The sequence below is a fragment of the Oncorhynchus mykiss genome, unplaced genomic scaffold, assembly GCF_013265735.2.
Source record: "Oncorhynchus mykiss isolate Arlee unplaced genomic scaffold, USDA_OmykA_1.1 un_scaffold_87, whole genome shotgun sequence".
Classification (NCBI taxonomy): domain Eukaryota; kingdom Metazoa; phylum Chordata; class Actinopteri; order Salmoniformes; family Salmonidae; genus Oncorhynchus; species Oncorhynchus mykiss.
Genome location: NW_023493659.1, coordinates 1,052,544 through 1,077,791, shown reverse-complemented (window position 1 = coordinate 1,077,791; position 25,248 = coordinate 1,052,544). Strand labels below are relative to the sequence as shown.

The window sequence follows — 25,248 nt, the reverse complement described above, 5'->3', positions numbered from 1 at the left end:
ACGGTAGGCCATGCCCAATACAGATCTACTCGCCCATCGGCATGACAACGGTAGACCATACACAATACAGATCTACTCGCCCATCAGCATGACAACAGTAGAGATGAAAAGACATGACACAACCCAGCCACTCCCCCTTTCCCAACCTACTCCAGATCACAACATAATGCTCCAGAGGGCCATTAAACGGCAGAACATCCACTTCAAACATTCTATCCAGGACAGGATGGTAACAGCAGGGGCCAAATGGCTCGCCCTGCTCTAAAAGGACACCAAAAACTCTGCTGTTTGGGAGAAATTATTACATAAGGCTGTGAGGCAAGAAGTGCACTGGTGCATGCTATGATCATTGTGTGCTGTAGACATTTGAAATTATATTGTGCATTCTCCCCGTTGTGAACAACTTCTCCGTATTTCAAGGAGAACGTGTCACATTCATTATCATTATGTAGGGAACATTATGCCCTGAACAATGACCCACCTCTCCCAGTTGTACAAACGATGTATCCATCAATAAGGGAACAATATTCAATTCCCAAAGGAAGACACTCTCCTCCTGGGGCTGCGTGACCTCCTGCTAAGGAATGTTTCAGCCAATCAGGCAGGGAGACTCAGTGTAACAGTTTAGCTTCTGTCCCTCTCCTCGCCCCTACCTGGGCTCGAACCAGGGACCCTCTGCACACATCGACAACTGACACCCACGAAGCATCGTTACCCATCGCTCCACAAAAGCCACAGCCCTTGCAGAGCAAGGGGAACAACTACTTCAAGGTCTCAGAGCGAGTGACGTCACCGATTGAAACGCTATTAGCGTGCACCACCGCTAACTGGCTAGCCATTTCACATCGGTTACATCAGCACCTAGCCCCACCCTCATTGTCCATTCTAACTGAACTATAAAAGCGTGGCACAAATAATTGCCACGGCCGACTAAAATCCCTCTACTGCTTCAACGTCAGCATAGTTGGTAACTGGAAAGCGCTCTTGCTTATTGATCATCCCCGATCTCAATGAGTGGAGGCCAAACACCAATATTGGAATTTTAACAATTGTCCTCTGCTCTCACTTTGATCTCAGTTGGACGAATACACCACCCCAGAACTGAATACACCACCCCAGAACTGAATACACCACCCCAGAACTGAATACACCACCCCAGAACTGAATACACCACCCCAGAACTGAATACACCACCCCGGAACTGAATACACCATCCCCAGAACTGAATACACCACCCCGGAACTGAATACACCACCCCCGGAACTGAATACACCACCCCGGAACTGAATACACCACCCCAGAACTGAATACACCACCCCGGAACTGAATACACCACCCCAGAACTGAATACACCACCCCGGAACTGAATACACCACCCCGGAACTGAATACACCACCCCAGAACTGAATACACCACCCCAGAACTGAATACACCACCCCCAAAACTGAATACACCACCCCCAAAACTGAATACACCACCCCATAACTGAATACACCACCCGGAACTGAATACACCACCCCGGAACTGAATACACCACCCGGAACTGAATACACCACCCCGGAACTGAATACACCACCCCAAAACTGAATACACCACCCCCAAAACTGAATACACCACCCCGGAACTGAATACACCACCCCCAAAACTGAATCCACCACCCCATAACTGAATACACCACCCCGGAACTGAATACACCACCCCATAACTGAATACACCACCCCGAAACTGAATACACCACCCCGGAACTGAATACACCACCCCGGAAGTGAATACACCACCCCGGAACTGAATACACCACCCCGGAACTGAATACACCACCCCGGAAGTGAATACACCACCTCAGAACTGAATACACCACCTCGGAAAGGTTTGAACCTTCTCCATTTTTCTCCCTTTAAAGACCGTTTGGTAATCGAACCAGAGATTGAAATACTAAGACATTGTTACCTTGTTTTTAGAATAAATCTTCTTCCTGTCATAAAATAATATCACTCTCTGAGATTTTGAATCTGATTTATCATTAGAAGAACTCTACAGAATCTTCAGATTATAATTGTGACACGAACAGTTTATCCCTACTTGCTAAAAAAAGTTTTGACTTAAATGATAGCTGGTGCCCCGTTTACTGTAGAATATAGATACATCCATATTTTGTATCCCATAATGAATTACCCAATGAATGAGACATTATCATAGCATTAGGCCACACCCCTACAACAAAGACACACCAGAGAGAAGAGAGCTGGCACTGTACTGGAAGGCTGTGGTTTGTGAGTTTAGCTATTTGGGATTATTTTGGCATTTATCTTTACTTTATTTTCCTGAAATGTTTTCGCTATCATTTCTTATAACCAGCAAGAACTTTTGAACATCAAATTGTCAGTTAATTTCCCCAATTCCAGCTTCAACTTCAATTTATCTGCCCTGGGCTCTTTCTGTAATTACGACCCAATTTTCAGGCAATCCAAGAGGAAAGGCCGGCGTTACAGAGGCAGGGGAGGGAGAGTCCTGGTGAGATTAATGAGAAGGGAAAACCGGACACCCCTTCCCTGCATTCCATTGGCCAAGAAGATGGATGACCTTGGATCAAGGATTTGCTTGTAACAGCAATATTCTCCGTTTTTCAGAAACGTGTCTTCTGGACAAGATACTCCCCATGGCTATCCAATAGGGATGGGAGAAATGTGCAATTTCTCTTAACGTTTAAACGTAAATAAAAATCATACAATTATGGGAATTCACAATTCAGATGTGGTTCTGTGTATGACCACTAAGAATTACTGCAGTTCAATCTATCATATTCCTGGTTACTGACATACCGGTCGTCACTAGGTACCACAGCCACAAAGTCTTAATGCCCACCTATTTCTACAGTTGATCTTCTTAGAATGTGATTTTAAACCTAACCCTAACCTTAACCTTAACCTTAACCCTAAACCTAACCCTAACCTTAACGACATGGCTAACCTTATGCCTAACCCTAACCTTAATCCTAACCTTAACCACATGGCTAAATGTATGCCTAACCCTAAACCTAATCCTAACCTTAACCACATGGCTAACCTTATGCCTAACCCTAACCTTAATCCTAACCTTAACCACATGGCTAACCTTATGCCTAACCCTAAACCTAATCCTAACCTTAACCACATGGCTAAATTTATGCCTAACCCTAACCTTAATCCTAACCTTAACCACATGGCTAAATTTATGCCTAATCCTAACCTTAACCACATGGCTAACCTTATGCCTAACCTAAACCTTAAATGAACTCCAAAAATAAAAATGTTGTTTGACAATATATTCTGATTTAGTGTTTGTGGTAACTAGTGGAAACCCTACCAGATGGTGCTCACCTTACTGCGGTCTACCACTCACTCAGCAACGATGGTATTAATGCCGTTTTAGATTCTCTGCCCTCCATGTTGTTGTCAGTTGTCAGTTGCAGAAGCTCAAACAGGAACTACCCAGTGACTCGATCAATTGAGAAATGATCATCAGAATCAGAGATTATGCTACAGGACTGCTTTGCTAGCGCTGATTATAATATGTTCTGAGACTCCACCTATAACACCAACGAGCTAACCCCCTCCGTCACCGGCTTCATAAGGAACTGCATCGGGGACGTTGTCCCAACACTGAAGGTTCGCTGCTTCCCCAGTCAAAAGCCCTGGTTTGACACCTCCGTCACCGGCTTCATAAGGAACGGCATCGGGGACGTTGTCCCAACACTGAAGGTTTGCTGCTTCCCCAATCAAAATCCCTGGTTTGACACTGAGGTTGGAGCTAAACTAAAGGACAGGACTACCACACACAAGGCTATCACAGACAACCCCGAGGCTACGACCTCTGCAGAGTCATCAAACGAGCAAAAGGACAGTATAGAAGTAACATGGCCTCCTATTTCACAGGCTAGGCTGCATGTCGCATGAGCTACAGTCCATTACAGATTACAAAGGAAGACCTAGACGTGATCTGCCCAACGATGCCTCTCTACCAGACCAACTCAATGCATTTTATGCACGTTTTGACAATGACAACACCATACAGTGTGGGAGGGCCATGCCGACCCAGAGGACTGGGTGATCTCACTCTTCGAGGCCGAAGTAAGGTTTTTAATCAGGTCAGCACTCGCAAGGCCGCGGGGTGCGTTCTCAGAGTGCAGATTAGTTGGCAGGCATATTCATGGTAATGTTCAACATCTCCTTATCCCAGTCTGTAATGGCAGGCCTATTCATGGTAATGTTCAACCTCTCCTTATCCCAGTCTGTAATGTTCAACCTCTCCTTATCCCAGTCTGTAATGTTCGACCTCTCCTTATCCCATTCTGTAATGTTCAACCTCTCCTTGTCCCAGTCTGTAATGTTCAACCTCCCCTTATCCCAGTCTGTAATGTTCACAATCTCCTTATTCCAGTCTGTAATGTTCAACCTCTCCTTATCCCTGTCTGTAATGTTCAACCTCTCCTTATCCCATTCTGTAATGTTCAACCTCTCCTTGTCCCAGTCTGTAATGTTCAACCTCCCCTTATCCCAGTCTGTAATGTTCACAATCTCCTTATTCCAGTCTGTAATGTTCAACCTCTCCTTATCCCTGTCTGTAATGTTCAAACTCTCCTTATCCCAGTCTGTAATGTTCGACCTCTCCTTATCCCATTCTGTAATGTTCAACCTCTCCTTATCCCTGTCTGTAATGTTCAACCTCTCCTTATCCCAGTCTGTATTGGCAGGCCTATTCATGGTAATGTTCAACCTCTCCTTATCCCAGTCTGTAATGTTCAACCTCCCCTTATCCCAGTCTGTAATGTTCACAATCTCCTTATTCCAGTCTGTAATGTTCAACCTGTCCTTATCCCAGTCTGTAATGTTCAACCTGTCCTTATCCCAGTCTGTAATGTTCACAATCTCCTTATTCCAGTCTGTAATGTTCAACCTGTCCTTATCCCAGTCTGTAATGTTCAACCTCTCCTTGTCCCAGTCTTTAGTGTTCAACCTCTCCTTATCCCAGTCTGTAATGTTCAACCTCTCCTTGTCCCAGTCTTTAGTGTTCAACCTCTCCTTATTCCAGTCTGTAATGTTCAACCTGTCCTTATCCCAGTCTGTAATGTTCAACCTCTCCTTGTCCCAGTCTTTAGTGTTCAACCTGTCCTTATCCCAGTCTGTAATGTTCAACCTCTCCTTGTCCCAGTCTTTAGTGTTCAACCTCTCCTTATCCCAGTCTGTAATGGCAGGCATATTCATAGCTTTCACCTGGATTCACCTGGTCAGTCTATGTCATGGAAACAGCAGGTGTTCTTAATGTTTTGTGCACTCACTGTATATGAATATTGCGTGTGTCTCTGTGCGTGCGTGTGTGAGAGTGTGTTAGAGAGAGGTTTTACGTACAGCTCTCCAGTTGCATCTTGCAGAGCTGTGTGTCCATAGGGAACAGAGTGAGGTCCAGAGGGCAGGACAGGGTCACTGACAACCTGAACACACAACAGACAGTCACTGACAACCTGAACATACACCAGACAGTCACTGACTACCTGAACACATAACAGACAGTCACTGACAACCTAAACACACGACAGACAACCTGAACACACACCAGACAGTCACTGACAACCTGAACACAAAACAGACAATCGCTGACAACCTGAACACACAACAGACAGTCACTGACTACCTGAACACATAACAGACAGTCACTGACAACCTGAACACACTACAGACAGTCACTGACAACCTGAACACACACCAGAAAGTCACTGACAACCTGAACACACAACAGACAATCACTGACAACCTGAACACACAACAGACAGTCACTGACAACCTGAACACACAACAGACAGTCACTGACAACCTGAACACACAGCAGAAAGTCACAGACAACCTGAACACACACCAGACAGTCACTGACAACCTTTATCACACAACAGACAACCTGAACACACACCAGACAGTAACTTACAATCTGAACACACACCAGACAGTCACTGACAACCTGAACACACAACAGACAGTCACTGACAACCTGAACACACAACAGACAACCTGAACACATGCCAGACAGTCACTGACAACCTGAACACACAACAGACAACCTGAACACATGCCAGACAGTCACTGACAACCTGAACACACACCAGACAACCTGAACACATGCCAGACAGTCACTGACAACCTGAACACATGCCAGACAGTCACTGACAACCTGAACACATGCCAGACAGTCACTGACAACCTGAACACACATCAGACAAACTGAACACTCACCAGACAGTCACTGACAACCTTAACACACAACAGACAAACTGAACACACACCAGACAGTCACTGACAACCTTAACACACAACAGACAACCTGAACACACAACAGACAACCTGAACACACAACAGACAGTCACTGACAACCTGAACACACAACTGACAGTCACTGGGCACACATAGGCACCTACCCTGGCAGACAGGCAGGCTGCCAGGCAGACAGTCAGACAGGCGATAGTGATGTGCAGTTCGCAAACTATTCGTTCTTTTTAAATGACTCTTTTTACTGACTTGATAGTCATGATTCGTTTTTCCAAGTCCCTCAGTCATTTTAGTCCTTCATTGCTCCAACCACTAGCTGTCTATCATGTGGGTCCAATTCACTGATTATTGAATGTTATCAATGGACACAGCTTTGTAGAACCAAAACATACACATGCCTCTGCTTAACACTCAACACTGAAACTCCAAACCGAAACGTTTGGGGGACTACTGCAGTTCGAACGATATTGTACTTATCTTCCTCGCGACAGTCAAGTATTCATAAAGAAGTCTGGTTGGGGACGCATCTAGACCTCATTTCAAAGATATAAAGAAATAATTGTATTTGTATGCCTAGCAATCAAAAATGTATAATGTTGGAAGCACACTTTTTGAAGCACACAAGTCTCAGTCACAGACATAAGCCCCCATAAGACTAAGAGTTTTTAGTTCATTGTTTGCCGGTAGGGGGTTCTGCTCTGGGCATTACTGAATCAAATTATTAACAAAATTAGTCTAAAACTAGTTGATAAGATCTCAGTCAGTAAAAAGAGTCAAACTTCACAGACAGACAGACAGACAGACAGACAGACAGACAGACAGACAGACAGACAGACAGACAGACAGACAGACAGGCTGACAGACAGACAGACAGACAGACAGACAGACAGGCTGACAGACAGACAGACAGGCTGACAGACAGACAGACAGACAGACAGACAGACAGACAGACAGACAGACAGACAGACAGACAGACAGACAGACAGGCAGACAGACAGACAGGCTGACAGACAGACAGACAGACAGACAGACAGACAGACAGACAGACAGGCAGACAGACAGACAGGCTGACAGACAGACAGACAGACAGACAGACAGACAGACAGACAGACAGACAGACAGGCTGACAGACAGACAGACAGACAGACAGACAGACAGACAGACAGACCTCATGCTGATGAGAATGTCTCCATTCCTGAAGATAAATAACAGGATGTTGTCTTGCGTGACGTCATGGAAGTTGGCATGTTTCTCGTTGGCGAAGAACAGGTCTGGTTTCCATAGACACTGGAATATCTTGGGGTCCACCGTCAGCGCTTCTCCTTTGAAGTCTGCCGGGAGCTTCAGCCTCGGGTCGTTCCACCGCTGACGCAGGAAGATGTTCACACGGTAGTCCTAGCAACAATCAATCATTTGTTAGTACAAAGTCAATTAAACCCCTAGAGTCAACATTTGCTCCCCCATAGAAATCGAATTAGCATAATAATTAAAATCCCTCCCCAAATCTTTCTGTTTAAGCTAGATATCTGTCTCAATCCCCCATTTTTGGAAAAATAATGTTCCCAGAGTAAACGGGCTATTTTGTCAGGACAAGATGTTAGAATATGCATATAATTGACAGCATAGGATAGAAAACACTCTAAAGTTTCCAAAACTGTAAAAATATTGTCTGTGAGTATAACAGAACTGATGTTGCAGACGAAAGCCTGAGAGAAATCCAATCCGGAAGTGACTCGTGTTTTGAAAGCTCTGCGTTCTGGTGCGTCCCTATTGAGCAGTGAATGGGCTATCAACCAGATTCCCTTTTCTACGTATTCCCCAAGGTGTCAAGAGCATTTTGTCGTAGTTTAGCGATGTGTCCTATAAGGAGCATTGGTGGCAAATCTGATGGCCGAATGGTAAAGAACATCTAGCCGCTCGAGAGCACCCTTACCTGCCGATCTATAAACGATGTCTACGTAATCTAGCATGTGTAGGCTGGTCATCTGAATCAGGGTTAGTTTGGTAGCAGGGGTTAAAGAGGAGCGATTACGATGGAGGAAACCAAGTCTAGATTTAACTTTAACTATATGTGCTGAGAGAAGGACAGTGTACTGTCTAGCCATACTCCCAAGTACTTGTATGAGGTGACTACCTCAATCTCTAAACTCTCAGAGGCAGTAATCACACCTGTGGGGAGAGGGGCATTCTTCTTACCAAACCACATGACCTTTGTTTTAGAGGTGTTCAGAATAAGGTTAAGGGCAGAGAAGCTTGTTGGACACTAAGAAAGCTTTGTGTAGAGCGATTAACACAAAATCCAGGGAGGGGCCAGCTGAGTATAAGACTGTATCATCTGCATATAAATGGATGAGAGAGCTTCCTACCTCCTGAGCTATGTTGTTGATGTAAATTGAGAAGAGCATGGGGCCTAGGATCGAGCCTTGGGAAACTGCCTTGGTGACAGGCAGTGGCTGAGACAGCAGATGTTCTGACTTTATACACTGCACTCTTTGAGAGAGGTAGTTACCAAACCAGGCCAAAGACCCCTCAGAGACACCAATACTCATTAGCCGGCCCACAAGAATGTAATGGTCTACCGTATCAAAAGATTTGGCCAAGTCAATAAAAATAGCAGCACAACATTGCTTAGATTCAAGGGCAATGGTGACATCAGTGAGGACCTACTGTATATGGTTGCAGTGACACATCCATAACCTGAGCGCACACCAGATGGCATACCCAAGAGAATACTATAGACATCAAGAAAGCCAGTCAGTTGATTATTGACACGTTTTTCCAACACTTTTGATAAACAGGGCAAAATAGAAATAGGCCTTAAACAGTTAGGATCAGCTTGATCTGACCCTTTAAATAAAGGATGAACCGTGGCTGCCTTCCAAGCAATGGGAACCTCCCCAGAGAGGAGAGAAAGGTTAAAAATGTTGGAGATATGCTTTGCCATGATAGGGGCAGCAACCTTAAAGAAGAAAGGGTCTAAACCATCTGACCCAGGTGTTTTTTGGGGGTCAAGGAGCTCCTTTAGCACCTCGGAATCAGTGACCACCTGCAGGGGAAAACTTTGTAGCGGGGCAGGGGGACAAGAGGGAGGAGGATCGGGGATAGTCACATCAGAAGGGGTGGGAGATGAGGAAATGTTAGACGGGCAAGGAGGCATGAGTCAAATAGGAATCCTGACTTAATGAAGTGATGATTAAAGAGCTCAGCCATGTGCTCCTTGTCAGTAACAACCCTAACCCATTTTCCAGAACTTCTTGGGGTTAGACCCACAGAGAGAGAACTGCTCCTTAAAGTAACTAACTTTGGCCTTCCAGATAGCCTGAGTGCACTTATTTCTCATTTGCCTGAACGAGAGCCAGTCAGCCTGGGTATGCGTGTGCCGAGCAATTTGCCAAATGGGATTGTTGAGGTGGAGTAAGCCAGATCATGGTCGAACCAGGTGCCGAACCTGTTTTTAATTCTGAAAATATCAAAAAATAAGGTCCAAGCATCTTCGACAGAGGGGATCAAGCTGATTCTATACAGATTTACAGAGGCCAGTTCATGAAGGAAGGCTCGTTAAAGTTTTATATCAACCGTCTATGACAAATCAGGACAGGTTGTTTCACTGAGCAGCCTTTATGAACACAGGCTGTAAAACAGTGATCACTAAGGACATGATAGAAAACGCCAGGCTGATACCTATCAGGATTATTTGTGAGGATAACATCGACGAGAGTAGCCTTTTCTGGGTGTTTGGAGTCCTACCTTGTGGGATTGGTAGTAATGTGAGAAATATTTAGGGAGCCCTATTGCTTTAGGACTTGGCTCATGTAGTTTAAGCATGTCCCAATTTAGGTCACCTAGCAGGACAAATTCAGACTTAGTGTAAGGGGCCAGGAGAGAGTTTAGGGCAGCATACAGGCTAATGCTGATAGCATACAGTCTGATGGTGGTAGCATACAGTCCGATGGTGGTAGCATACAGGCTACTGTTTATAGGATACAGGCTAATGTTTATAGCATATATGCTAATGGTGGTAGCATACAGGCTACTGTTAATAGCATATAGGCTAATGTTTATAGCATATAGGCTAATGGTGGTAGCATACAGGCTACTGTTTATAGCATACAGGCTAATGTTTATAGCATACAGGATAATGTTGATGGTTTACAGACTAATGTTAATAGCATACAGGCTACTGTTTATAGCATATAGGCTAATGTTGATGACGTTGGAATGTTGGTAGCATTATTAGCATGGTTTTAGCATTAGTAACTCTGCTCACCATGTTGGTTTCCTGGATGGAGCCAAAACTGTTGATGAACATATTAATCTTGTCTTCCACCGGAACACCTGGGACACACACACACACACACACACACACACACACACACACACACACACACAGAGTCAACATAAACACCCCCATGCCAGTTTTATTCCAGTGTGTGTCTGTGTGTGTGTGTGTGTGTGTGTGTGTGTGTGTGTGTGTGTGTGTGTGTGTGTGTGTGTATGTGTGTGTGTGTGTGTGTGTGTGTGTGTGTGTGTGTGTGTGTGTGTGTGTGTGTGTGTGTGTGTGTGTGTGTGTGTGTGTGTGTGCGTTTGGCATTTCTGTGGTCTTGACAGTCATGTGATCATTCCGCTCCACTCAACCTGATTCGCAGCATATGGCCGTTGCTCTCTCTCTCTCACACACACAGGCACACAGGCAAACGCACACACAGGCTTACAACACTTTCAGTTTATTAACCAAACAGACTCATTCTGTCCTCCTCCTCCTCTCCCCCTCTCCTCTCTTCTCTCCTCCTCTTCTCTTCTGTCCTCTCCTCCACTCCTCTCTTCTCCTCCTCCTCTCTTCCTCTTCTCTCTTCTGTCCCCCTCTTCCTCTCCTCTCCTCTCTTCTCCTCCTCCTCTCTTCCTCTCCTCCACTCCTCTCCTCTCCTCCACTCCTCTCTTCTGCTCCTATCCTCTCTTTTCCCCCTCTTCTTTCTTCTTTCCCCTCATCTCCTCCTCTCCTCTCTTCTCATCCGCTTCTCTCTTCTCCTCCTGTCTCTTCTCCTCCTCTTCTTTCTTCTGTCCCCTCATCTCCTCCTCTTCTCTCTTCTCCTCCTCTTCTCCTTTCCTCCTCTCCTCCTCTTATCTATTCTCATCCTCTTCTCCTTTCTCCTCCTCCTCTCCTCATCTTCTCCCGCTCCTCTCCTCCTCTTCTCTGTAATCCTCCTCTCCTAATCCTCTTCTCTATTCTCCTAGTCCTCTCCACCTCTTCTCTCTTCTCCTTCTCTTCTCCTTCTCTCCTCTCTTCCTCTTCTCTCTTCTTGCTCCCCCCCCTCCTCTTCTTCTGCTCCTCTCCTCCTCATCTCTCCTCTCCTCCTCCTCTCTCCTCCTCTCTGCTCTTCTCCTCCTCCTCTCTCAACTTCTCCTCTTTCTCTCTTCCCTCTTCTCCTCTCTCTATCCTACTCTTCTCCAGCTCCTCTCCTCCTCTTCTCTCTTCTATTGAACTGTTACTGTATAACAGTTCAATAAAGTCATGGGTTAGAGTTGTTACTGTATAACAGTTCAATAGAGTCATGGGTTAGAGTTGTTACTGTATAACAGTTCAATAGAGTCATGGGTTAGGGTTGTTACTGTATAACAGTTCAATAGAGTCATGGGTTGTTACTGTATAACAGGTCAATAGAGTCATGGGTTAGAGTTGTTACTGTATAACAGTTCAATAGAGTCATGGGTTAGAGTTGTTACTGTATAACAGTTCAATAGAGTCATGGGTTAGGGTTGTTACTGTATAACAGTTCAATAGAGTCATGGGTTAGAGTTGTTACTGTATAACAGTTCAATAGAGTCATGGGTTGTTACTGTATAACAGTTCAATAGAGTCATGGGTTGTTACTGTATAACAGGTCAATAAAGTCATGGGTTAAGGTTGTTACTGTATAACAGTTCAATAGAGTCATGGGTTAGGGTTGTTACTGTATAACAGGTCAATAGAGTCATGGGTTGTTACTGTATAACAGTTCAACACAGTCATGGGTTATGGTTGTTTCTGTATAACAGGTCAATAGAGTCATGGGTTGTTACTGTATAACAGTTCAATAGAGTCATGGGTTAGAGTTGTTACTGTATAACAGTTCAATAGAGTCATGGGTTGTGGTTGTTACTGTATAACAGTTCAATAGAGTAATGGGTTAGGGTTGTTACTGTATAACAGTTCAATAGAGTCATGGGTTGTGGTTGTTACTATATAACAGTTCAATAGAGTCATGGGTTAGGGTTGTTACTGTATAACAGTTCAATAGAGTAATGGGTTAGGGTTGTTACTGTATAACAGTTCAATAGAGTCATGGGTTAGGGTTGTTACTGTATAACAGTTCAATAGAGTCATGGGTTGTTACTGTATAACAGTTCAATAGAGTCATGGGTTGTTACTGTATAACAGGTCAATAGAGTCATGGGTTGTTACTGTATAACAGGTCAATAGAGTCATGGGTTGTTACTGTATAACAGGTCAATAGAGTCATGGGTTGTTACTGTATAACAGGTCAATAGAGTCATGGGTTAGAGTTGTTACTGAATAACAGGTCAATAGAGTCATGGGTTGTTACTGTATAACAGTTCAATAGAGTCATGGGTTAGAGTTGTTACTGCATAACAGGTCAATAGAGTCATGGGTTGTTACTGTATAACAGTTCAATAGAGTTATGGGTTGTTACTGTATAACAGGTCAATAGAGTCATGGGTTGTTCTGTATAACAGGTCAATAGAGTCATGGGTTGTTACTGTATAACAGTTCAATAGAGTTATGGGTTGTTATTGTATAACAGGTCAATAGAGTCATGGGTTAGAGTTGTTACGGTATAACAGGTCAATAGAGTCATGGGTTAGAGTTGTTACTGTATAACAGGTCAATAGAGTCATGGGTTGTAACTGTATAACAGTTCAATAGAGTCATGGGTTAGAGTTGTTACTGTATAACAGTTCAATAGAGTCATGGGTTAGAGTTGTTACTGTATAACAGGTCAATAGAGTCATGGGTTAGAGTTGTTACTGTATAACAGGTCAATAGAGTCATGGGTTGTTACTGTATAACAGTTCAACACAGTCATGGGTTATGGTTGTTTCTGTATAACAGTTCAATAGAGTCATGGGTTGTTACTGTATAACAGTTCAATAGAGTCATGGGTTGTTACTGTATAACAGTTTAATAGAGTTATGGGTTGTTACTGTATAACAGTTTAATAGAGTTATGGGTTGTTACTGTATAACAGGTCAATAGAGTCATGGGTTAGAGTTGTTACTGTATAACAGGTCAATAGAGTCATGGGTTAGGGTTGTTACTGTATAACAGTTCAATAGAGTCATGAGTTGTTTCTGTATAACAGTTCAATAGAGTCATGGGTTGTTACTGTATAACAGTTCAATAGAGTCATGGGTTGTTACTGTATAACAGTTCAATAGAGTCATGGGTTAGGGTTGTTACTGTATAACAGTTCAATAGAGTCATGGGTTAGGGTTGTTACTGTATAACAGGTCAATAGAGTCATGGGTTGTTACTGTATAACAGGTCAATATAGTCATGGGTTAGAGTTGTTACTGTATAACAGGTCAATAGAGTCATGGGTTGTTACTGTATAACAGTTCAATAGAGTCATGGGTTAGAGTTGTTACTGTATAACAGGTCAATAGAGTCATGAGTTGTTACTGTATAACAGTTCAATAGAGTCATGGGTTGTTACTGTATAACAGGTCAATATAGTCATGGGTTGTTACTGTATAACAGGTCAATAGAGTCATGGGTTGTTCTGTATAACAGGTCAATAGAGTCATGGGTTGTTACTGTATAACAGTTCAATAGAGTTATGGGTTGTTACTGTATAACAGGTCAATAGAGTCATGGGTTAGAGTTGTTACTGTATAACAGGTCAATAGAGTCATGGGTTAGAGTTGTTACTGTATAACAGGTCAATAGAGTCATGGGTTAGAGTTGTTACTGTATAACAGGTCAATAGAGTCATGGGTTGTTACTGTATAACAGGTCAATAAAGTCATGGGTTGTTACTGTATAACAGTTCAATAGAGTCATGGGTTGTTACTGTATAACAGTTCAATAGAGTCATGGGTTGTTACTGTATAACAGTTCAATAGAGTCATGGTTTGTGGTTGTTACTGTATAACAGTTCAATAGAGTTATGGGTTGTTACTGTATAACAGGTCAATAGAGTCATGGGTTAGAGTTGTTACTGTATAACAGGTCAATAGAGTCATGGGTTAGAGTTGTTACTGTATAACAGGTCAATAGAGTCATGGGTTGTAACTGTATAACAGTTCAATAGAGTCATGGGTTAGAGTTGTTACTGTATAACAGGTCAATAGAGTCATGGGTTGTTACTGTATAACAGGTCAATAAAGTCATGGGTTGTTACTGTATAACAGTTCAATAGAGTCATGGGTTGTTACTGTATAACAGTTCAATAGAGTCATGGGTTGTTACTGTATAACAGTTCAATAGAGTCATGGGTTGTTACTGTATAACAGTTTAATAGAGTTATGGGTTGTTACTGTATAACAGGTCAATAGAGTCATGGGTTAGAGTTGTTACGGTATAACAGGTCAATAGAGTCATGGGTTAGAGTTGTTACTGTATAACAGTTCAATAGAGTCATGGGTTAGAGTTGTTACTGTATAACAGTTCAGTCATGGGTTGTTACTGTGGGTTGTTACTGTATAACACTCCAACCACAAGGCCATGGAGTTGGTTGTATATATGTAACTAACCTTTAAAGTTGGGTCGTATGCGAGAGTCATATGTCACCATCAGCCTGTTGAGGATGTTGCTGGTGGAGTTGGCTGGTACCTGAGCAATCTCCTCTGCAGACAGCTGTCTGTAACACAAACACATAATACACTTACTACTACTGCTACTGTTACTACTACTACTGTTACTACTACTACTACTACTGCTACTACTAGAACTACTAATACTATACTACTACTACTACTACTACTACTACTGCTACTACTAGAACTACTAATACTATACTACTACTACTACTACTACTACTACTACTACTACTACTAGAACTACTAATACTATACTATACTATACTACTACTACTACTACTACTACTACTACTACTACTACTGTTACTACTGCTACTACTACTACTACTACTACTACTACTACTAGGACTAATACTACTACTACTGCTACTACTAGAACTACTAATACTACTACTACTACTACTACTACTACTACTATTACTACTGCTACTACTGCTACTACTACTACTACTACTACTACAACCTCTACTACTACTGCTGCTACTACTACCACTGCTACTACTCCTGCTACTGCTACTACCTCTACTACTGCTACTACTACTACAGCCTCTACTACTGCTACTACTACTACAACCTCTACTACTACTACTACTACTACTACAACAACCTCTATACTACTACTATTACAAACTCTACTACTACTACTATTACTACAACCTCTACTACTACTACTACTACAACCTCTACTACTACTTCTACTACTACTACTACAACAACCTCTACTACTACAACAACCTCTATACTAGTACTACTACTACTACTACTACTACAACAACCTCTACTACTACTGCTACTATTACTACTACTACTACTACTACTACAACAACCTCTATACTACTACTACTACAACAACCTCTATACTACTACTACTACTACAACCTACTACTACTACTACTACTACAACCTCTACTGCTACTGCTACTACCACCAACATTATTACTACTACTACTACTACTGATGGTACTACTATCACTGCTACTACTCCTGCTACTACCTCTACTACTACTACTACTACTACAGCCTCTACTACTACTGCTACTACTACTACCTCTACTACTATTACTACTACTACTACTACAACCTCTACTACTACTACTACTACAACCTCTACTACTACTACTACTACCACCAACATTATTATTACAACTACTACCTCTACTACTATTACTACTATTACTACTACAACCTTTACTACTACTACCTCTACAACTATTACTACTATTACTACTACTTCTACCACCACCACTATTTTTACTGCTACTACTAATTAAACTACTACTACTACTATTATTACTACTACTACTATTACCATTACTACTACTACTACTACTACTAATCCTATTATCATTACTACTACTACTACTACTACTAATACTATTATCATTACTACTACTACTACTACTACTACTACTACCATTACTACTAGTACTTCTAACACCACCACTATTTTTACTACTACTGCTAGTGCTACTACTAATTAAACTACTACTACTACTACTAACTACTACTACTATTACTAACACCACCATCACTATTTTTACTACAACTACTACTACTGCTACTAAACTACTGCTACTGCTACTACTAATTAAACTACTGCTACTGCTACTACTAATTAAACTACTGATACTACTACTACTAAAATGGCGCAGGAAGAAATGGCAGCAGTTTTATGGGCTCCCAACTAATTGTGCTATTATGTGTTTTTTTTCACGTTATTTGTAACATATTTTGTACATAATATTTCTGCAACCGTATTTTACGGCAAAAACAAGCTTCTGTATATCAGGGCAGCGATCACTCACCTCGGATTAGACAAAGAGCTTCTGTATATCAGGGCAGCGATCACTCACCTCGGATTAGACAAAGAGCTTCTGGATATATCAGGGCAGCGATCACTCATCTCGGATTAGACAAAGAGCTTCTGTATATCAGGGCAGCGATCACTCACCTCGGATTAGACAAAGAGCTTCTGGATATATTAGGGCAGCGATCACTCACCTCGGATTAGACAAAGAGCTTCTGTATATCAGGGCAGCGATCACTCACCTCGGATTAGACAAAGAGCTTCTGGATATATCAGGGCAGCGATCACTCACCTCGGATTAGACAAAGAGCTTCTGGATATCAGGACAGCGATCACTCACCTCGGATTAGACAAAGAGCTTCTGTATATCAGGGCAGCGATCACTCACCTCGGATTAGACAAAGAGCTTCTGGATATCAGGACAGCGATCACTCACCTCGGATTAGACAAAGAGCTTCTGTATATCAGGGCAGCGATCACTCACCTCGGATTAGACAAAGAGCTTCTGGATATCAGGACAGCGATCATTCACCTCGGATTAGACAAAGAGCTTCTGTATATCAGGGCAGCGATCACTCACCTCGGATTAGACAAAGAGCTTCTGGATATCAGGACAGCGATCACTCACCTCGGATTAGACAAAGAGCTTCTGTATATCAGGGCAGGGATCACTCACCTCGGATTAGACAAAGAGCTTCTGTATATCAGGGCAGCGATCACTCCCCTCGGATTAGACAAAGAGCTTCTGTATATCAGGACAGCGATCACTTACCTCGGATTAGACAAAGAGCTTCTGGATATCAGGACAGCGATCACTCACCTCGGATTAGACAAAGAGCTTCTGGATATCAGGACAGCGATCACTCACCTCGGATTAGACAAAGAGTTTCTGTATATCAGGGCAGCGATCACTCACCTCGGATTAGACAAAGAGCTTCTGTATATCAGGGGAGCGATCACTCACCTCGGATTAGACAAAGAGTTTCTGTATATCAGGACAGCGATCACTCACCTCGGATTAGACAAAGAGCTTCTGGATATATCAGGGCAGCGATCACTCACCTCGGATTAGACAAAGATTTTTTCAACAACAAGCAAGACTCACATGATATTCTCCAAACACCCGGCAGGGCCGACATCCCAGTTATTCGCAAGAGGAAGCGACACAGGTACAGAGGACGAAGAGCCGGATTCCTCGTCAGGACCCGCAGAAGGCGAGTAGGAAAGCTGCCGTTACAGTCAATATTACTCGCCAACGTGCAATCATTGAACAATAAACTAGACGAGGTACGATTACGAATATTCTACCAACGGGACCTTAAAAACTGTTGTGGCTGAAAAACGTAATCGTGGCTGAATGGATATTCAGCTAGCGGGATATACGCTGCACCGGCAGGATAGAACAGCACAGAGACGAGGGAGGGGCTGTCTGTGAATATTTGTTCACAACAGCTGGTGCATGAAATCTAAGGAAGTCTCTAGATTTGGATCACCTGAAGTAGAGTATATTGTGATAAATTGCAGGCCACAGTACTTGCCTAGAGAGTTCTCAGCTATACTTTTCGTGGATGTTTATAAGACCGCACTCAGTCAGCTGTATAAAGATATAAGCAAACAGGAAACCACTCACCCAGAGGCGGCACTCCTAGTGGCCGGAGACTTTAATGCAGGGAAACTTAAATCAGTTCTACCAAATCTCTATCAACATGTTAAATGTGCAACCAGAGGGAACAAACATTTTAGATCACCTGTACTCCACACACAGAGACGCGTACAAAGCTCTCCCTCGCCGTCCATTTGGTAAATCCGACCACAACTCTATCCTCCTGATTCCTGCTTACACGCAAAAATTAAAGCAGGAAGCACCAGTGACTCGGTCTATAAAAAAGTGGTCAGATGAAGCAGATGCTAAACTACAGGACTGTTTTGCTAGCACAGACTGGAACATGTTCCGGGATTCTTCCGATGGCATTGAGGAGTACCCCACATCAGTCACTGGCTTTATCAATAAGTGCATCGAGGACGTCGTCCCCACAGTGACTGTACGTACATACCCCAACCAGAAGCCATGGATTACAGGTAACATTTACACGGAGCTAAAGGGTAGAGCTGCCGCTTTCAATGTGCGGGACTCTAACCCAAAGCTTACAAGAAATCCTGCCATGCCCTGCGACGAACCATCAAACAGGCAAAGTGATAATACAGGGCTGAGACTGAATTATACTACACCAGCTCCGAAGCCCGTCGGATGTGGCAGGGCTTGTAAACTATTACAGACTACAAAGGGAAGCACAGCCGCGAGCTGCCCAGTGACACGAGCCTACCAGACGAGCTAAATCACTTCTATGCTCACTTCGAGTCAAGCAACACTGAGGCATGATTGAGAGCAACAGCTGTTCCGAACGACTGTGTGATCACGCTCTCCGTAGCCGATGTGAGTAAGACCTTTAAACAGGTCAACATACACAAGGGTGCGGGGCCAGACGTATTACCAGGATGTGTGCTCCGGGCATGTGCTGACCCAGGTGTCTTCACTGATATTTTCAACATGTCCCTGACTGAGTCTGTAATACCAACATGTTTCAAGCAGACCACCACAGTCCTTCTGCCCAAGAACACAAAGGCAGCCTGCCTAAATGACAACAGACCCGTAGCACTCACGTCAGTAGGCATTAAGTGCTTTGAAAGGCTGGTAATGGCTCACATCAACACCATTATCCCAGAAACCCTAGACCCACTCAAATTTGCATACCGTCCAAACAGATCCACAGATAATGCAATCTCTATTGCACTCCACACTGCCCTTTCCCAGCTGGACAAAAGGAACACCTATGTGAGAATGCTATTCATTGACTACAGCTCAGCGTTCAACACCATAGTACCCTCAAAGCTCATCACTAAGCTAAGGAACCTGGGACTAAACAACTCCCTCTGCAACTGGATCCTGGATTTCCTGATGGGCCGCCCCCAGGTGGTGAGGGTAGGTAGCAAAACATCTGCCACACTGATCCTCAACACTGGAGCTCCCCAGGGGTGCATGCTCAGTCCCCTCCTGTACTCCCTGTTCACCCACAACTGCATGGCCAGGCACGACTCCAACACCATCATTAAGTTTGCAGACGACACAACAGTGGTCGGCCTGATCACCGACAACGACGAGACAGTCTATAGGGAGGAGGTCAGAGACCTGGCCGGGTGGTGCAAGAATAACAACCTATCCCTCAACGTAACCAAGACTAAGGAGATGATTGTGGACTACAGGAAAAGAAGGACCGAGCACGCCCCCATTCTCATCGACAGGGCTGTAGTGGAGCAGGTTGAGAGCTTCAAGTTCCTTGGTGTCCACATCAACAACAAACTAGAATTTTCCAAACACACCAAGACAGTCGTGAAGAGGGCACGACAAAGCCTTTACCCCCTCAGGAGACTAAAAAGATTTGCCATGGGTCCTGAGATCCTCAAAAGGTTCTACAGCTGCAACATCGAGAGCATCCTGACCGGTTTCATCACTGCCTGGTACGGCAATTGCTCGGCCTTTGACCGCAAGGCACTTCAGAGGTATTGCGTACGGCCCAGTACATCACTGGGGCAAAGTTGCCTGCCATCCAGGACCTCTACACCAGGCGGTGTCAGTGGAAGGCCCTAAAAATTGTCAAAGACCCCAGCCAGCCCAGTCATAGACTGTTCTCTCTACTACCGCAATGGCAAGCGGTACCGGAGTGCCAAGTCTAGGACAAAAAGGCTTCTCAACAGTTTTTACCCCCAAGTCATAAGACTGATGAACAGGTAACCAAATGGATACCTGGACAATCTGCATTGTGTCCCACCACCCCCACCAACCCCTCTTTTTACGCTGCTGTTTATCATATATGCATAGTCACTTTAACCATACCTACATGTACATACTAACTCAAAACGTCTGACTAACCGGTGTCTGTGCTACTGTTTTCAAATGTCTTTTTACTGTTGTTTTATTTCTTTACTTACACACACACACACACACACACACACACACACACACCTTTTTTTCACACTATTGGGTTAGAGCCTGTAAGTAAGCATTTCACTGTAAGTTCTACTACACCTGTTGTATTCGGTGCACGTGACAAATAAACTTTGATTTGATACCACTACTACCACTGGGAAGGACTTACGAAGGACATATGACTTGCTTTCCCTTCTTGACTTTCTTAGCTGGTTTTCCCCCACTCTCTGCAGACTGGGCTAGAGTTAGCAGGAGGATAACTATCATCAGCTCCATTCTGTTGGAGAGATAAACATTTAGATATACAGTGGGGTGGGGTGCAACATTATTGACATCCTTGATAAACATTTAGATATACAGTGGGGTTCAACATTATTAAACCCTTGATAAACATTTAGATATACAGTGGGGTTCAACATTATTGAACCCTTGATAGACATTTAGATATACAGTGGGGTGGGGTGCAACATTATTAAACCCTTGATAGACATTTAGATATACAGTGGGGTGCAACATTATTAAACCCTTGATAGACATTTAGATATACAGTGGGGTGCAACATTATTAAACCCTTGATAGACATTTAGATATACAGTGGGGTCCAACATTATTAAACCCTTTGTCACGCCCTGGTCTTAGTATTTTGTGTTTTCTTTATTATTTTGGTCAGGCCAGGGTGTGACATGGGTTATTTTATGTGGTGTGTTTTGTCTAGGGATTTGTTCTAGGTTATGGGATAGTGGTTAGTGGGGTTGTCTAGAATAGTCTATGGCTGCCTGGAGTGGTTCTCAATCAGAGGCAGGTGTTTATCGTTGTCTCTGATTGGGAACCATATTTAGGCAGCCATAGTCTTTGAGTGTTTCGTGGGTGATTGCTCTGTGTTTGTTTGCACCAGATAGGCTGTTTAGGTTTTTTCACGTTTATTGTTTTTGTATACTGTTCGTGTTTTCATCTTTATTAAAGATGTATATAAATAACCACGCTGCATTTTGGTCCGCCTCTCCTTCACCGGAAGAATCCTGTAAACACCCTTGATAAACATTTAGATATACAGTGGGGTTCAACATTATTAAACCCTTGATAAACATTTAGATATACAGTGGGGTTCAACATTATTGACATCCTTGATAAACATTTAGATATACAGTGGGGTTCAACATTATTGACATCCTTGATAAACATTTAGATATACAGTGGGGTTCAACATTATTAAACCCTTGATAAATATGAGCAAAAATACTGTATAAAATAAATAAAACAAATACTGAGCTACATTGTATGCAACATTTTTTTTACAATTATTTTATACAAATACAATTGTTCAGACAGAGATTTTGTTTAACAAGTAATCCTAATTTTTTTCTCTCAAGAAGTTAGCGGTCAAAATTATTGGCACCCCTGTTTTCAATACCTTTCAATACCCCACCTTAAGATGAAAACGGCACTGAGCCTTTTCCTACAATGTTTTATGATTTGGCGAACACATTGGGAGGGATCTTATACCGTTCCTCCATACATAATCTTTACAGATCCTTTGTCTGTGCTTATGGACTGCCCTCTTCAAATAAAACCACACATTTTGGGTAAAGGGTTCTACATGGAACTCAAAAGGGTTCTACGTGGAACCAAAAAGGGTTCTATATGGAACTCAAAAAGGGTTCTTCAAAGGCTTCTCCTATGGGGGCTGCCGAAGAACCCTTTTAGGTGGTAGTTAGCACCATGTTTTTAAGAGTGTATGGAGGAATGGTCTAAGATACCTCTCAATGTGTTATCCATTCTCATACAACATTTTAGAAAAATACTATGTGTCGTTATCCTCGTAAGGTGAGGTATTGAAAACAAGGGTGCCAATTTTGGCCACTCTTTTTTTTCAGAAAATGTAATATTTGTTAAACAAAAATGTCTTTCTCTGACCAATTGTATTAGTATACACTACTGTTCTAAAGTTTGGGGTCACTTAGAAATGTCTGGCAGCTTCATTAAATACTACCCACAAAACACCAGTCTCGATGTCAACAGTGAAGAGGCGACTCAGGGAGAAAGAGACAGAGATGGAGAGGCAGAGAGAGAGGAGAGATTTTTTGTCCATCTTAACCTTTTCTTTTTATTGGCCAGTCTGAGACAGACAGACAGACAGACAGACAGACAGACAGACAGACAGACAGACACCAAGAGAGAGAGAATGACAGATAGAGAGAAAGAGGCAGAGATGGAGAGGCAGAGAGAGAGAAAGAGGCAGAGATGGAGAGGCAGAGAGAGGAGAGATGGAGAAAGAGAAAGAGGGAGAGATGGAGGGAGAGAGGGAAACAGAGGTACAGAGGAGAGATTGAAAGAGAGAGGGAAAGAGGGAGAGATGGAATGTCATAATGAGAATTACTGCAGAATGAAGAGAGAGCTGTTGATCTTACCTTGACACTCTGGTTGCTACGCTGGTTGCTGCGATGTTTTAACAACGATGTCGGTTACTGCAGCAGCATCATGTCCTGTCCTCCGTCTCCTCTCGTGAGCCGTTCTCAAGTTCAACCCAGCTCCTTCCGCCTGCCCGCACAATGACGATATATCTGTCAGAAGAGAGACGGAGGGAGGGAGGTAGAGAGGAGAGAGGGTGAGTAGGAGGGGGAGGGAGGGAGAGAGGGAGGGAGAGAGGGAGGTAGGGAGGATAGAGGGTGGGTAGGAGGGGGAGGGAGGGAGGGAGAGAGGGAGGTAGGGAGGAGAGAGGGTGGGTAGGAGGAAGGGAGGGAGCGTACGTGAGTAAGAGAAAGTGAGGGAGTTTGTGAAAACGAGGGAGAGAGAGTGTGTGTAAGAGAGAGGGTGTGTGAGAGAGGCAGGGAGAGAGAGTGTGAGAGAGAGAGGAAGGGAGAGAGAGTGAGAGAGAGTCAGGGAGAGTGAGTGAGAGAGAGGCAGGGAGAGATGGTGAGAGAGAAGCAGGGAGAGAGGGAGAGAGTGTGTGTGTGAGAGAGGCAGGGAGAGAGAGTGAGAGAGAGGCAGGGAGAGAGAGGCAGGGAGAGAGACTGTATATGTCAAGAGTTGCGTGTTTGTGCATCTGAGCTCTAACATGCGCAGTAGCTCAAGCCCCATGTTAGCAGCACGAGTCCATGCACGAGCACAGTGTCATTGTAATGCTCTTTATGGTCCCCTCTTTGTGGTCTACTGCAGATCACAGTGTTTATATTCTACAGTAGAACACAGTCTTTATATTCTAGAGTAGAACACAGTCATTATATTCTAGAGTAGAACACAGTCTTTATATTCTAGAGTAGAACACAGTCTTATATTCTACAGCAGAACAGTCTTAAATTCTACAGCAGAACACAGTCTTAAATTCTACATCAGAACAAATCAAATCAAATCAAATTGATTTATATAGCCCTTCGTACATCAGCTGATATCTCAAAGTGCTGTACAGAAACCCAACCTAAAACCCCAAACAGCAAGCAATGCAGGTGTAGAAGCACGGTGGCTAGGAAAAACTCCCTAGAAAGGCCAAAACCTACGAAGAAACCTAGAGAGGAACCAGGCTATGTGGGGTGGCCAGTCCTCTTCTGGCTGTGCCGGGTGGAGATTATAACAGAACATGGCCAAGATGTTCAAATGTTCATAAATGACCAGCATGGTCCAATAATATTAAGGCAGAACAGTTGAAACTGGAGCAGCAGCACAGCCAGATGGACTAGGGACAGCAAGGAGTCATCATGTCAGGTAGTCCTGAGGCATGGTCCTAGGGCTCAGGTCCTCCGAGAGAGAGAGAGAAAGAAAGAGAGAAAGAGAGAATTAGAGAGAGCACACTTAAATTCACACAGGACACCGAATAGGACAGAATAAGTACTCCAGATATAACAAACTGACCCTAGCCCCCCGACACATAAACTACTGCAGCATAAATACTGAAGGCTGAGACAGGAGGGGTCAGGAGACACTGTGGCCCCATCTGAGGACACCCCCGGACAGGGCCAAACAGGAGGGATATAACCCCACCCCAAAGAACACAGTCTTTATATTCTACAGTAGAACAGTCATTCTACAGTAGAACACAGTCTTAAATTCTACATTGGAACACAGTCTTTATATTCTACAGTAGAACAGTCTTTAAATTCTACAGCAGAACACAGTCTTTATATTCTACAGTAGAACAGTCATTATTTTCTACAGTAGAACATAGTCTTTATATTCTACAGTAGAACAGTCTGTATATTCTACAGTAGAACACAGTCTTTATATTCTACAGTAGAACACAGTCTTTATATTCTACAGTAGAACCGTCTTTATATGCTACAGTAGAACACAGGCTTTATATTCTACAGTAGAACACAGTCTTTATATTCTACACTAGAAAAGTAATTATATTC

The 25,248-nt window shown here is 43.3% G+C and overlaps 1 protein-coding gene across 1 annotated transcript in view; it reads right to left on the bottom strand.

The window, feature by feature from the left end:
- LOC118947012 (glycine receptor subunit beta-like) overlaps positions 1 to 23,711 on the bottom strand; it is a 46,514-nt gene extending 22,803 nt beyond the window's left edge. Inside the window, exons 1-6 of the mRNA XM_036972012.1 lie at positions 23,311 to 23,711; positions 21,072 to 21,179; positions 15,045 to 15,151; positions 10,561 to 10,628; positions 7,462 to 7,688; positions 5,385 to 5,467 (exon numbers count right to left, since the gene is read on the bottom strand). Of these exons, the coding sequence (XP_036827907.1) occupies positions 5,385 to 5,467; positions 7,462 to 7,688; positions 10,561 to 10,628; positions 15,045 to 15,151; positions 21,072 to 21,178 (592 nt within the window). The 5' untranslated portion in view covers position 21,179; positions 23,311 to 23,711. The remainder of the gene's footprint in view (positions 1 to 5,384; positions 5,468 to 7,461; positions 7,689 to 10,560; positions 10,629 to 15,044; positions 15,152 to 21,071; positions 21,180 to 23,310) is intronic.
- Positions 23,712 to 25,248: the final 1,537 nt, after the last annotated feature.